Source organism: Mus musculus, chromosome 4 (genome assembly GCF_000001635.26).
Source record: "Mus musculus strain C57BL/6J chromosome 4, GRCm38.p6 C57BL/6J".
In the NCBI taxonomy this organism is placed as follows: Eukaryota; Metazoa; Chordata; class Mammalia; order Rodentia; family Muridae; genus Mus; species Mus musculus.
The window spans coordinates 114,575,138-114,588,379 of NC_000070.6; the positions used below are offsets into that span (position 1 = coordinate 114,575,138).

At 49.1% G+C, this 13,242-nt stretch overlaps 1 protein-coding gene and 1 long non-coding RNA gene across 6 annotated transcripts in view; one reads left to right on the top strand and one right to left on the bottom strand.

Annotated features, from left to right (window-relative positions):
• The window catches only part of Trabd2b (TraB domain containing 2B), a 208,417-nt gene that overhangs the window by 168,456 nt on the left and 26,719 nt on the right, over nt 1-13,242 (top strand). For all 3 annotated transcript variants that reach the window (XM_011240586.2, NM_001085549.1, XM_006503276.4), the window contains 2 exons: nt 5,154-5,300; nt 11,321-11,495. In XM_011240586.2, the coding sequence (XP_011238888.1) occupies nt 5,154-5,300; nt 11,321-11,495 (322 nt within the window). The remainder of the gene's footprint in view (nt 1-5,153; nt 5,301-11,320; nt 11,496-13,242) is intronic.
• The window catches only part of Gm33655, a 327,030-nt gene continuing 315,567 nt past the window's right edge, over nt 1,780-13,242 (bottom strand). For all 3 annotated transcript variants that reach the window (XR_003955095.1, XR_003955096.1, XR_376556.4), the window contains 2 exons: nt 9,917-10,027; nt 1,780-3,386 (listed from right to left, as the gene is read on the bottom strand). This is a non-coding gene — a long non-coding RNA (predicted gene, 33655). The remainder of the gene's footprint in view (nt 3,387-9,916; nt 10,028-13,242) is intronic.

The window sequence follows — 13,242 nt, forward strand, 5'->3', positions numbered from 1 at the left end:
AAGGCAGCTGTGTTATATGACAAGTGGATGAGAAAGCAAATATATCTGAGATAAATACACACAGACATACATTCACACTTACCTCTCACACAAAATAAACATATTCAGGCCTGGGACTCTTGCCTAGCATCCGCAAAGCCCTGGACTCAATCCCCAGCACCATGTAAACTTTTATTGGTGGCTCATGTCTGTATTCCTCACATTTGGGAAGTGGAGGACAGAGGGTCAGAAGTTCAAGGTCATCCTCAGCTACATAGTGAGTTCAAGGCCAGCCAGGGTTATACAAGACTATATTTATAGCAATTACAGTCTCTGTTGTTTGGCTGACCACACATGATGGCCTTGTTACTGCCCCCCTTCTCTTCTACCATCCACTCTGCATTTCCTTTGCTTTAACAAGAACCTCCGCTTCTGAGGTTCAGAACCTGGCCGGGGACCTAAAGCACCATTTCCAGGGTTCATGGAAGGACTTTTCTGAGCGCGAGTGCTGTCATTTTCCATTGATTCTAATCACAGGGCATGAGAGCACTGAGTCACCAGAAGAAATCCTGTGTTCTATGACTCTCTTCACCCGCACCGTGGGGAAAGCAAACCAGTTCTCTTGGTGTTCAGGACCCAGCCTCCCACTGCCCTGGCTGTTCTGCTCGCTTTGCCTGTGGACACAGAAGCATCCCGATCCAAAATAATCAGGAGGCAGCTTCACTGCCGACTCAGCAGGATCAACATGGTATCTCCTCCATGCTGTGTATTAATATTTTACTGGTGAATATGTCCTTCTGTGTATGCCTAGCAGGTATGCTGTGTGAGAGTAAGGCTTTTGTCTGTGCTGACCTTGCCTAGGTGGTGCTCGGTGAGCATTGTCAACCTGCTTAGGACTTCGCTGTCATCACTCTGGGCTCCAGTCTGAGTAGAAGACCTCATTGGTCATCCCAGACCCTTAGCCTGAGAGCCAGGCCTGTCCCAAGAGCCCTAGGTCCAAATCTTCCCTTCAGGTGACCAAGTGAGCATAGGCCTCAAGTCTACCATCCTATTCTATCTTGGACTATTTACTGGACTTTTCTGGAACAATAAAACTGTTTCTAGCCTCCTGGCGCCTGCCTTTCTCCACCATAGTAGTCTGTCTGATGACCTATTTAGATTCCAAGCATACATGCAACAGACGCCTCCGGCTACCTTGTGTCCCATGAGCCCTAGTGAAGGGGGGTAGTAGAAGATGCACAGGGTTTCTTGGCGACCAGGATGACTAGGACTCCACACAGGCATCCAGGGCGAATGAGGCCTTCTACTCTTCTCTCTGTGTTTGTTATTCCATGTCATAGCCTTAGCATAAACATTATCCTAGTGTGGGCCACTGAGGCTCCTTGTGAGGAAGGTTTGTTGTTCTAAGGTGGCTGAAAGTAGAAGGCACAGAGACCTGGGGAATTCTGGGAGTTGAAGAGGGAGGAAGAAGTCAGGGTAATACTTCATCCTAAAGCTTGTGCCTCTGTCACCCTGGTGTGAAGGTCAGAGGCGTGTCTGCCTCCTCCATGAGTTCCATGTGTTTACAAATCAAATCCTATTTCTCCATCAATTTAAGTCCCTGCTGAAAAGCTGCTGGAAGCCAATGTTTAATGAAGGAAAGAAGGAGGGAGGGAGGGAAGGAAGGAAGGAAGGAAGGAAGGAAGGAAGGAAGGAAGGAAGGATGGGAAAGAGGGAGGGAGGGAGGGAGGGAGGAAGGATGGGAGGGAGGATGGGAGGGAGGGAGGGAGGGAGGGAGGGAGGGAGGGAGGGAGGGAGGGAGGGAGGGAAGGAGAAGATGGGGATAGAGCTTCCTCTGCTTGTTGGAAGTACCAGGAATGCTCACAGAAGACATACTCCTAAAGTCCTGTTTGTAGTAAGCCAGACATCTGAATACCTCAGCACTACCTTTGAGCTGTGTAGCCCATCACTCCCTCTGCTTCTGTGGTACCCATCTGTACATCGCCACTGTGTCTCTCCTTGACAAAACAGATGTAGGTCCCCATGAGTGGTGACTAAGAGGACATGTGCCAAATGCCCATCTCACCTCTCCAACCTTCCCATCTTGGGAAGGTATTTAATGTCTCTTTGCTGTGGGTTGTTTTTTATTTTTGTTTTTGTTTTAATATTACATTGGAGCTTCTGTAAAGAATAAATGATGAATCCGCTTAAGAAGTTTGCAATGTGTACTAAGTGCTCAATAAAGCCAGGGGTCTCTGTATGAATGTGTGATAACTCCTTTGTGAGCAGGAAGTGGGGAGCACATAATTCAGGGTTGTCATCCTTCTTTCTGCAGTGTTTCCTGAGTATGTGACACTGGTGACATTGAGGTTCAGCAGGGAACACAAAGGCAGAGTGCTGAACCAATCCCATAGGATATGTACCTCCAAAGTGGTCTGTGCATGGGGAGTCTGTGGCAGGTACCAGATCCCACCAGATACAGTTAATGTCACAAACTAGCTGAGGCATGCAGAGAGCTCTCAAGCTGTCAAATGGCCTGGCCTTGGCTTCCTGTCTAAGGCCCCAACAGTAAACACCCCTGGCTGCTTTACAAAGATCCAGAGAAACTGGGTATGACTGTGCCCATAGACATCAGAAGGTCCTGCATCGTCAGCCTTTTAATCCAAGGCTGGGAGTCAGGCTCCTTGGGGTTCACTCTGCCCAGCTCACTGCATGGACTTATGCACACTCTATCCTACTGCCTGGAATGCTATCCCCTCTCTTACATTATGAAGGCACAAAATGAGATCAGGGGTTCATAACCTGGCCTCCAGAGTCCCAGAAATCCCTGCAGCAAGAGAGCATTAAATCCCACCCCGCCTCCTTTATATCAGCCTTTCATTTTTATCTGTTTCACATTCAAAACTCCAAATGAGATTCCTTTGGAAGACAACAACAATAATAACAACAATGAAAGAATTCTCCAGCTAAAAGCAGTTTGAAACCTCTGTACCAGATGAGTTCTAAGGACCCTCTCTCCCAGCACCAAGCAAGGGAGATTTGGAGCTATTTCCTCCTAGGCTTTATTTAACAAACACATACTCAGAGCACACTTCATGCCAGGACTGTTCTTAACACCGTGCAGCCTGGAATATACTTAATCCCCTGGAATACCTCCCGGCTTCATGAAGGCTGTGCCATTGGAGACCTGACTTCATGAGTCAAGCAGGGTCCGGGGGAGACAATTACCCTCCAGCCAGGTCTCCTGGCGCCCAGGTCGATGACCTCACCCCAGGTCAGGTGGTGCCTTGGCCCAGGCTGATCTAAGAAGCAGCAGAGCAGGTGTGTGCAGCAGCTGGGTGTGGCCACAGGAAGTCCCTCTGTCTTAGGCCCTCAGAGGAGGAGAGTGGATCAGCTCGACACGGACACTTTCACTGGAGGCATGCACCCTGTGGGAGGAAGTGCTTGTTGCCTTAGCAATGTCCACAGCAGAAAACGTCACTGCCTCCTGTAATTCATCCCCAGCCACCATGCTGCCATTGACACTCTGCACCAGATGGCTGCAGATCTGATTTCAGTGGTGACAGCAAAAGCCCAGGGGCCTGGAGAAGGCTCAGACATGGGGCGAGGGATCTGACCTCACCTCCAGCCCTCTCATTAAGGGGAGCAGTGGGGGTTTGCTACAGCTCATGCTATCCAGTTCTCTTGCCACTAACAGAGGGGACCCAAGTGTGGCCTTATTGCCCGTGTCACTGTGTTGGCCTGGCCCTGTATACCTATTTCAAAAGCTTTTTATTCCGATTATCTGTCTTCATGGGAATGTCTGCCAGAGCCTTTTAGATGTTTGTCATCGGGGCTTCTAAAGTGCCTTTGAACTATGAAGGAAACAGCAGGTCCCCGGGTTCTAAAGCGAAATGGAGATCACAGTGCCCTCTTTTCCCCAGGCACAATGCTGAGAGTTGTAGATGCGAGAGCCAGAAAACAAAATGCATTTCCTGTGTTCAGGAAACTCTACCTGCTGTGAGGCTGGCAGTTAAAACACAATGGAAAGCTAATATGCACACACTGGTGGAAGGAAGTGTGGTGTATCACTCATCTCTCACTGAGATTGTGCTGTGTAACAATGGCATGCAGAGCTCAGCGTGCCAGGGCCAGTCGCTTTGAGGCTCCACCGGCCTTGCTGGTCTCCTGGGTCTGGAAGTTGGCTATCTGTCCATTGGTCTGAGTGCCACTGGCTGTGTAGGTTTAGCTCTGTGTGTTTATCGCCTTCCAGCAGGGTGGAGTCAAAAGCAAAGAGTATATGAAGGGGACTGGCCTCAGCACATAGGTGCTTCTTGGGCTTTCTTTTGTGATGCTTACAGCCATTGTCCTATTGGCTGAAGCAGGGCCAGCATCAGAATGTGTGGGATCAACAAAGCCCCTTGGTTGGCCAAAAGGGTCTGGGGTGCCAGGATCTTGGGATGCAGACTCCAGCTCAAGCCATATGGGTAAAGTGTCTTCCATGCCTTGGGCCTCAATTTCCCCATCTAAAGTTGGGGTTCTTGGCCAGGCCATGTATGGTAGACTGTGCCTATAAACCCAACACTTGGGTGGTAAGACGGGACTGTGAGTTCAAGGCAGCTGAGGCTACTTGATAAGAACCTGTCTCAAATAAACTAAATAAAATGGGGAAGCCGAAGCAGCTAGTCTCCCAGGGCTTGTGTATAAGACACCAGTGTTCTGTGGGAGACATAACCTTCAAAGGCCATAAGCTGCTTAGAAAGTGCCTGATTCCAGGAGGAAGGTGAGTTGTGTATAGCATTCCAAGTGACTCTGGTGCCTGGAAACAGCATCCCCGGAGCCAGTAGCCCGGAAAACAGAGATAGAGGATGCATCTGCTGAGTGCATGGAAGGATGGGCTCCAGGGATCCAGCTCCTGAGACCTTCTGAGCCTTGATATAAAACTGGGGTTTTGTTTCCTTTTGGTTGCTGCTTGGCCTCATTGGAGGGTGCTCTTGATTGCAAACTGGGTTTGCTTGACCTAGAACACTTCTAAGCAAATGAGAACAAAGGAGTCAAGAGGGAGACTCACTCCGAACTCCAAACTCAGATGGTTTGCTGTGCATATGCCTTCTATTTCACACCTGTAGCCCCACCGTTCCGTGGGTGGAAGGCTGATCCCAGAGGCCAGCCAGTCCATGAGCACAGCCCTGATGCCCTTCTTTCTCCTCGGCCAGGTGTTGTTTGCCCTGAACCAGACTCTGCTGCAGCACGAAAGTGTGCGGGCTGGGAGCCTGCAGGCACCCTACACCACAGAGGACCTCATCAAACACTACAACTGCGGGGACCTCAATGCTGTCATCTTCAACCATGACACATCCCAGGTGAGGCCCTCCTCTCCTCCTGCCCTGACAACCTCTGCACCACCAGCTGCAAAGACCTAGAGATAGGCCCACATGATCCCACCTGGAATTTATCAGATGCCTACTGTATAGTGGGCATATATATGCTTCTTTCCAGCTATAATAAATAAGAGCTACGGTTGTCTCCTTTATAGAGGGGAAAACTGAGACTCGGAGAAAGCAAGATACTTACCTAAGGCTGTACAGCTTACTGTTAAATTAGCAAGAACAGCAACTTGAACCAGAAGTCCCGCAGACAGGTTTATACCAAGTTACTATGAAATTGGCCTTGTATCTATCTGTCTCAAAACCTTCTTCCTTGATTCAAATCCTCAAGCTAAGATTACAGACAGGCTAGCAAGACCCCAAGTAGGGCCCCAAAGGATTAAATTTGGCTTGACCCTGCCCAGACTTTACCATGCCTCTTCATTGATCTCCAACCAATTCCAGAACTCCCATTCAACATTCAAGGTCCCCTAAGATGTGCCCCCTGGTGACCTTGTCACAGCCTACACCTCCACTCCCCCCAGCACCCCAAGCCTGTGGAATTTGGAGCTTGTTTTTCAGTACCTCTGAGCCTTTATCCAGGTTCTTCCTGCCCTGGATTTCCTCCAACTTATCATGGATTAAACTTACCTACTCTGAAAAACCTCCCCAGTCCCCTGGATGGAATCAGATACCTCCGAGGCACCAGAGTTTCTCCCAAGGTTCCCTCTGTTGTGTGTGGTATTTTGATGTTCATCCACTCGGAAAGCTTGCATTAGGCACAGAAGGCCTTGTCCCTTGTCTGGACCCTTGCAGTTTCCATTTTCTCAGGGCGAAACAAGCCAGCCTCTGCAGTAGCCTGTGTGTTCCTCCTGTTCTGTCCCCGCTCCAGACCCCATCTCCTTTATACACACCAGGAGCAACGTCCACATTTCATCCCAAGAGCCCAGCTGTATGTTTCTACCTTCTCACTGACTCTTCCTTCAGCATAGATGCTTCTGCCAGGTGCCACCACAGAGCACTCTCCTCCATCTTCAGGGATCTCCCAGCTCCATAAGACTAGCTCCATCCACTCTGTCTGAACTGCAGCCTGAACCTCCCCCTCCCCCCCCCCCCACTAAAAAACCTCTTATTACTTTATTATGCTCCGCTTTTCTCCCATGGTCTGGAAGACCACCTGACACAACATACTTTCATTAGTGACTACTTATCATCTGGCTCTTCCCACTGGAACATAAACTCCATGAGGGCAGGATTTGGGTCTATCATTCATTCATCTATCCCCTCTGGCAAGAGCAGTTCCCAGACTAAAGTAAGACTCTGTACATATTTGTCAAACAAATGAAATAGTTTGAAAATCTGTGGGCACAGTGCTCAAAGGTATATGGTGGGGAGCCAGAGAGGACAATTCTCACAAGGAGATTGAGAGACCCAGGAAATCATTGTCTCATATAGAAACCCTTGCTCTGGGGATAGAAGAGCTGCAGCTATAGCCCAATACTCATTCATAGGGGGCTGCAGCTGGGGCACTAAGTAACAATTGCTACAAAGTCAGAGGCCACAGAAGAACCTACATTGGCCGTGGACAAAGGAGGAATGTTCCAGCTGTGAGCACAGTGTGCAAGCAAGCCAGAGACCCAAAGGAGAGGCAATGGGGAGAGTTCTGGTTGGAGGCCAGCCAGGCTGGGGCCACAATGTTCTGTCTGTGCCTGCCACCCAAACCCAGACACAGGCTCCCTGAAGGCAGGGTTGAGCTGCTCATCCCTTGGTCCCCACTGCTCTGGAGACCACTTGGCGCCTGTTGTAGAGTGCTTGCCAGTGAGTGACTGTCATGCACATCACTGTAGGTACATAATGTACTTAGAGAAGCTTAGAGGATAGAAGGAGGAGCCCAGCCCTTACTGTGGAAGGCTCCAGGTCTGGGGACTCTAGTCTCGAAGTGGAAGAGGGAGGAGAAGAGGCCAACACTGTGAACTGATGGGACTCTTACTAGGGCCCCACTTCTGGTGAGCCTCACCCTAAATCCACTAGGGGCAAGGTTTGGGAGGTGACGCTACACAGCAGAGAGGTCTTGATGGCAAGTTGAATAGCTGGCTGTGATGCGGCTGGCCTGAGAAAGAAGGGTGGACAGGACAAGGCCTATGGCTGACTATAAGCTGGAGGAGAGAGGCACAGGGTGAGCTTGGGGGTTGGTCAACTCTGTTTACCTTTGAGCCTATGTCCAGAAATACTGCTGACCTCTGATAGCAGTAGCCATGTCCCCAGTAATTGCAAATGGTCTAGCCAGATTTGAATCATAGTCCAGGCTCTATATGGAGTTCACAGAAAACCTGCCCTACTGTGCAGAAAGCCAGGGTCATGAGACTTGGACACTACCCTTGCACATCCTTCTATGTGAAGCTCTATCGGCAGCCAGAGGCCTCAACAGTCTTGAGGTCTGGAGATCTGGAAGCTTTAGGGCTTGTCACCCTGCTGAGGTCAGGAAGACTTCAGGGCAATCATAAAGTAGGAACTAAGCTTGTTAGTGGAGCTTCCCAGGTGAGAAGCTGACAGGGGGGTCTGACTGATGTCTCCAGAGGGCATGGTTTGCATAACAGAGAACAAATATAGCTCTGGCTGCAGTGGTGAGATTGATAAAGTAACCTTTGGCAGCCAGGATGGAACAGGGCCTGAGGCCCAGTGCCCCTTACCCACTAACTGTATACCTCCTCACTCCTCCATCCCCGTCCTCAGCAATGAGTGCTCCCTGATGCTACAGCTGCAGGCCACTGGCATTGTTAGTATTCATAATGGGAGGGCCACTCAGAAGTCCTCCCTGAGAAACCTGTGGTCCCTACCCCCCTGAGGGGCACAGTAGCCACAGATATGTTTTATTCAAATAGTATACAGTAAAATATTATTACTTAGAGTCAAGATAATTGATAGGAGTGCAGCAATCTCCTTCAACCATAAACCTGGGCTGACCCAGATGAACCAGACCACATAATCATACTTCAAGGCCCCTCTGTGAACCCTGCTTCCCTCCCTGCCCTCTCCCACTGCATATCCCGTAGTTCTTACAAGAATGGCTGACTCTTCCATGGGCCTAGGAGTCTCAGGGGAGACAGCAAAGGGTGCTGAGGTAGCCTCTAGCCTGACATGGGGCAGGACCTAGGGAGGCTCTCAGAGGGTATTTGCTGGGTAGATGGGTACAGGGAAATGGGTAGTTGAGTATAATCAACAGACCTGGGCACTTGGCTATCCCTAGCCACAGGTCAGGGGAGCCTACACTGAACCCCTCCCCCATAACTTCACCCCAGCCCTGCCTAGACCGTATCTTTGTCACCCCATCACACACCAATCTCTCTCGAACTCTAGGGACATTCCATGATCTATTGGAAATGTTATCATATGCCCTCCACTTAAACTTGTCATGGGAGATTTAAGGCCCCAGACAAGTCTAATGACATCATTAATTTGCTTCTCCCCCAGCCCTGGCCCAGACCCAGGCCCCATCCTTGGCATGGGGCCAAAGCCCATCATCATGAGACTCTAAGAGAGTGCTAGGCAGTGGCTGGGAAGCCCAGGGGAAGCTGAATATCCAGTCCTACTTCTTCATGGTTTTGAAGTTTCACTCTTTCTTGTTCTTATAAATAGCTCAAGTCTCCCTGGGGAATCCTTATGCAGATGCACTTTGTGGGCAGGAAGCAGAGCAGGAAGGAGGGGTACCTGCTCATAGATCCCATGATCCACAGAAGAAAGAAGGGGATCAGGTCCTCTTCCTTCACTTCTGTCTGATAGTTCTAATGACCATCTGTCATCTCTGTAGGCCACCTGTCCCTGATAACCCATAGCATCACATGAAGGTGACAATGCAGGATGCCATTACACATATATTGTGTGTGTATGTGATGCATATATATATATGGCTATATTCACAGTGCCTTACTGTGCTAGCATCTTTCAAAGCTGGTCTCATTGAATCCATGTAAAAGTCATGTATGTCACCCTGTTACCAATGAAGAATGTGGGACTCAGAGAGACCACATAACCTAGAGTGCACCAGGCAATGAAAGGTACAACCCAAGCTGCACTGGCTGTGTGACTGCAGGACCTGTGCTCATCAACACTCTTCCTCAACTGCCAATCATCCTGCTCATCCATCCACTTGTTCAGTGACTTAACAAACACTAACATGTAGTAAAGCTTGGCCTCCTATCCTCTCCCAAACCCCATAAATGGAGAAGAGCCTTTGAGAGGCGTGTTTCTGGAAATAGTCCTTCTAGTCATAGCCTCTCTGTTCTCCACCCTGACTCAAAAATCTTTAGCATCTCCTGGAACTACATCAAGTCAAGTGTGACCTATTTCATCAGAGCTGCCAGTCATCCCTTCCAGTGTGGAGGAGGATAAGAACTCCATTCCCTCATTTGTCTATCTGCCAAGCAAGCAGTCTCTGGGTGCCAGCTCTGTACTGGCCTAGGCATGAGCAGGGCTGCTGTGCACATTGTACACATTGTGCACTACTCAGGCTGAGACAATCACATCACTTCCTTCTCCATCCCAGAGCAGTGGGTCCGGCTCCTCTGACAAAGGAGCTGTAAGATGCAGATACTCTTACTATCCATTTCTCTCACTTGTTCTTGGCAGAGCAGAGGCAGATGTCCTGCCCTCCTCACAAACCCTCAGGGTTCAGGCTGTTGACTCCCCCATCTTTCTCAGAAAGGATGTTGATAACTCCTCTGTGGCTGTAAAAAAAAAAAAAAAAAAAAAAAACATGTGCTTGGGTTAAAAAGCCATAAAAATTGGCTTTCCTAGGGGACTAAGATCTCTAGGAAGTTGGTGTCGTTGGGTACAACCTCCCCTCATGTTTCAGTCCAGACTAGTATTTTATGGTTTGTACTTAGTTAGGTGACAATGAGGAATGTCCTATGAACAGGAGCTTGAAGGATGCTATGCATGGGGAATGGAGAGGAAAGACAGTGTGATTTCATTCACTGCCTTACTTTCCCCAGCAGCTCCATGCACATGTTGAAGGAGATGGTGCTAGAATGGCTGGACCTACCTTCCAGGCCAGAGAGATGAAACAATAAAAACACAACAACCCAGAAGGGGCAGTGCAATCTTACATTCACATTTGACCCCTGATAGGCATCTTTTATGTAGCAGGCCCTGGGGACTTGGAATGACCCGACTTTGTCCTTAAACTCAAGGATCCCTCTGCCTAGTTTAAGAGCACATCCACAGAGCTGTTGCCAGGCCTCAGGCTGTGTGGAAAGTGACACAGTAGGGAGAGAAAAGGACCCAGAACTGTAAAGATGGACAATCTCTAGGCAGCTTATCCCACAAGCATCAGTCTGGAAGGATCTGTGATCCTGGGATAGTTTTCAAGAAGTTTCTGAAAATTTGAAGACAGATGGGCAGACAGTGGCTCAGACATGGGAAAAGGTGAAAGTTCTGCCCTGCTCATCTCTGTAGAGCAAAGCGCTGAATAAGGCCACAGTAGTGACCCTCATCTCCTTTAATCCCTCCCATCAGTCCTTCCTACAAATGAGAGTCAGGGCTCAGCAAAGTGGAGTGGCTTGGTCACTATACGCTGTATCAGAACTGAATCCAAAGCTCAAGTCACCTTCACCCCAAGCCCTATGGCCTTCTCGACATAGCTGTCATTCTCACCCTCTTGTTGAATTGGGTTCCTTGTCCACGTAGTGCTGGATTCAGGGCTGAAGGAAGGACATAAGGAACCCAGCATAGTCCCAACACCCTGGGTCCCAACCTCCAGAGAAATACCAGGCAGACCTGGGTGTAGCTCCACTATACACTGGCTGTGACCACAGGTCTCAAGCTCTTTCTCTCTCAGGCTTGCTTCACATGTACAACGGTAGCAGTGCTCATCTTTGAGGGTATGAGGGTTGATGATAAACAGGAAACAGAGAGCATGCTCTAGGGCTTCAGAAAGGTAAGTCGACAGTCCTACCTGGGGTTTATCTGACATGTGCCCTGCCACATCAAGACCTAAAGGACCTGTCTTACCATTGCAGCTACCCAACTTCATCAACACCACCCTCCCACCTCATGAGCAGGTGACAGCCCAGGAAATCGACAGCTACTTCCGGCAGGAGCTCATCTACAAGAGGAATGAGCGCATGGGAAAGAGGGTCATGGCGCTGCTGCAGGAAAACCAGGACAAGATCTGCTTCTTTGCCTTCGGAGCAGGTTTGGCTCTGACCTCTACTTGTCAAGGGAAAAGCTGAGGCCCAGAAGAGGGTATGAAAGCCACATAGTACCCAGTAGCAGAGCTAGAACCCTAGTGCTTCCCCAGCTTCTGAATCACGTGTTCTCTCATAGCATCTCCCTTGGCAAGGGAAGCACCCCCTGCCCAGTACAGGTTAACTTTCTCAGGTCCTTCAAGTACCAGGTGGATATATGTGAGACCCAAACAATCTTTCCGTTCTCATCCAAGTCTGGACCCACTCAACCTAGAACCAGGGCTAATCAGAAGGGTCTGTGGCCTCATGAGTGAGGAAGGGAGACAGCCCACAGTTGTAACTCCAACTCCAACAGGGCCATATGTCATGTCACCTTAGCTGGTACTTTCTCAAAAGTTCAATTTTTCTCTTCTGTTAATGGGAAGGACAGCATCAACGATTTGATGAATGTAAAGTATCCAAGCTATAGTGTAGCTGTAAGGATGAGTGACATTTAAATAACCTTACATATGGTGGGGACCCAGAATGGCACTTGCAATCATCATTATCACTATCATCATCACAATTATAATGAACCATGGCAACATAGTGATGCTTAGCATGAGCTAAATGTTTCTGGGGATTTTTCTTCTCCTGCAAAGGGATCAGAAGATGTCTACACAGGGCTCCTTGGGGCCCTTAGTCTCTGTTCCTCTTTACCCTTCCTGCTTTTCTCTGGCTGTCTCCAATGGCTGCATTGGAGCCAGGATTGTATGCAAGTTCTGAGTTAGTCAATTTTGGATCTGTGATTTATAATAACTATTTACTTGCTGCCACTTAAATGTGTGGAATCCACCTGTGTTCTGTGAAAATTTTAAAATAACTTACAGCTGGGTGTGATGATGTACACCCATAGTCCAAACCCTCTGGACAAATAGGCAGGTAGATCTCTGAGGCCAGCCTGGCCTGACTAGTAAGTTCAAAGTCAGCCAGAGATATAGAGTAAGCCCTATCTCAGACAAACAAGATGGCAGCTTATAGATCAGTCCACTGCTCTGCCTCTCTTCCTATAGCCTTTACCTACACCCTTCAGGCCAAGCAGTCAGTCCAAACCACACGGGCCCCTGTGAATATTTAGACTCTGTAAACGGGGCTGTCCACAGTCTATCTCTGTGCCTCCTCTGCCCCCGTTCAGCTCCAAGGATGTTGAGAGTCAGAGTTGGGAGTATATTTATCCAAGCTGTTTTCCCCACTTGTGAATCTCCATCAAAGTGAGGCTCATAGGAGAATCTCAGACATGGATGCAGGCCCTTGGAAAATAGCTCATAAAGGCCATGGAAACTGCATAGAGAGAGAGCTCTGCCCCCTCAATGACTGGTATGGTCCACTGCAGGCTCCAGCAGGTCTTCTTCCCTCTTATACCCTCAGTTTGCTCACTTAGACAGAAGGCTCTGGCTTTGACTTGAATTGTCTTGGATTACAGGCTGTCTAGAATTCTGGCACAGGTGTAAGGGACAGGTGGGGCCTCCCAGGGTATCTGTGAGGGGCCTTCTGAAGGAACCCACAAGAACAGAACCTATACTAATACATGGAGATGGGAGTATCACTCTCCGTCTTACAGAATATCTGCAGGGTCCCTAGTGTGAGCCATGTAGCCATGAGGACTTGTACAAAGGAGTGGCCCCTCAGCACCTCTTCTCTCAGTTGCCACCAGCCACCTCTAGGCAGTGTGTTTTGTACTAAGTGGCCTTAAGTGGATGCAGTACGGCAGCCAC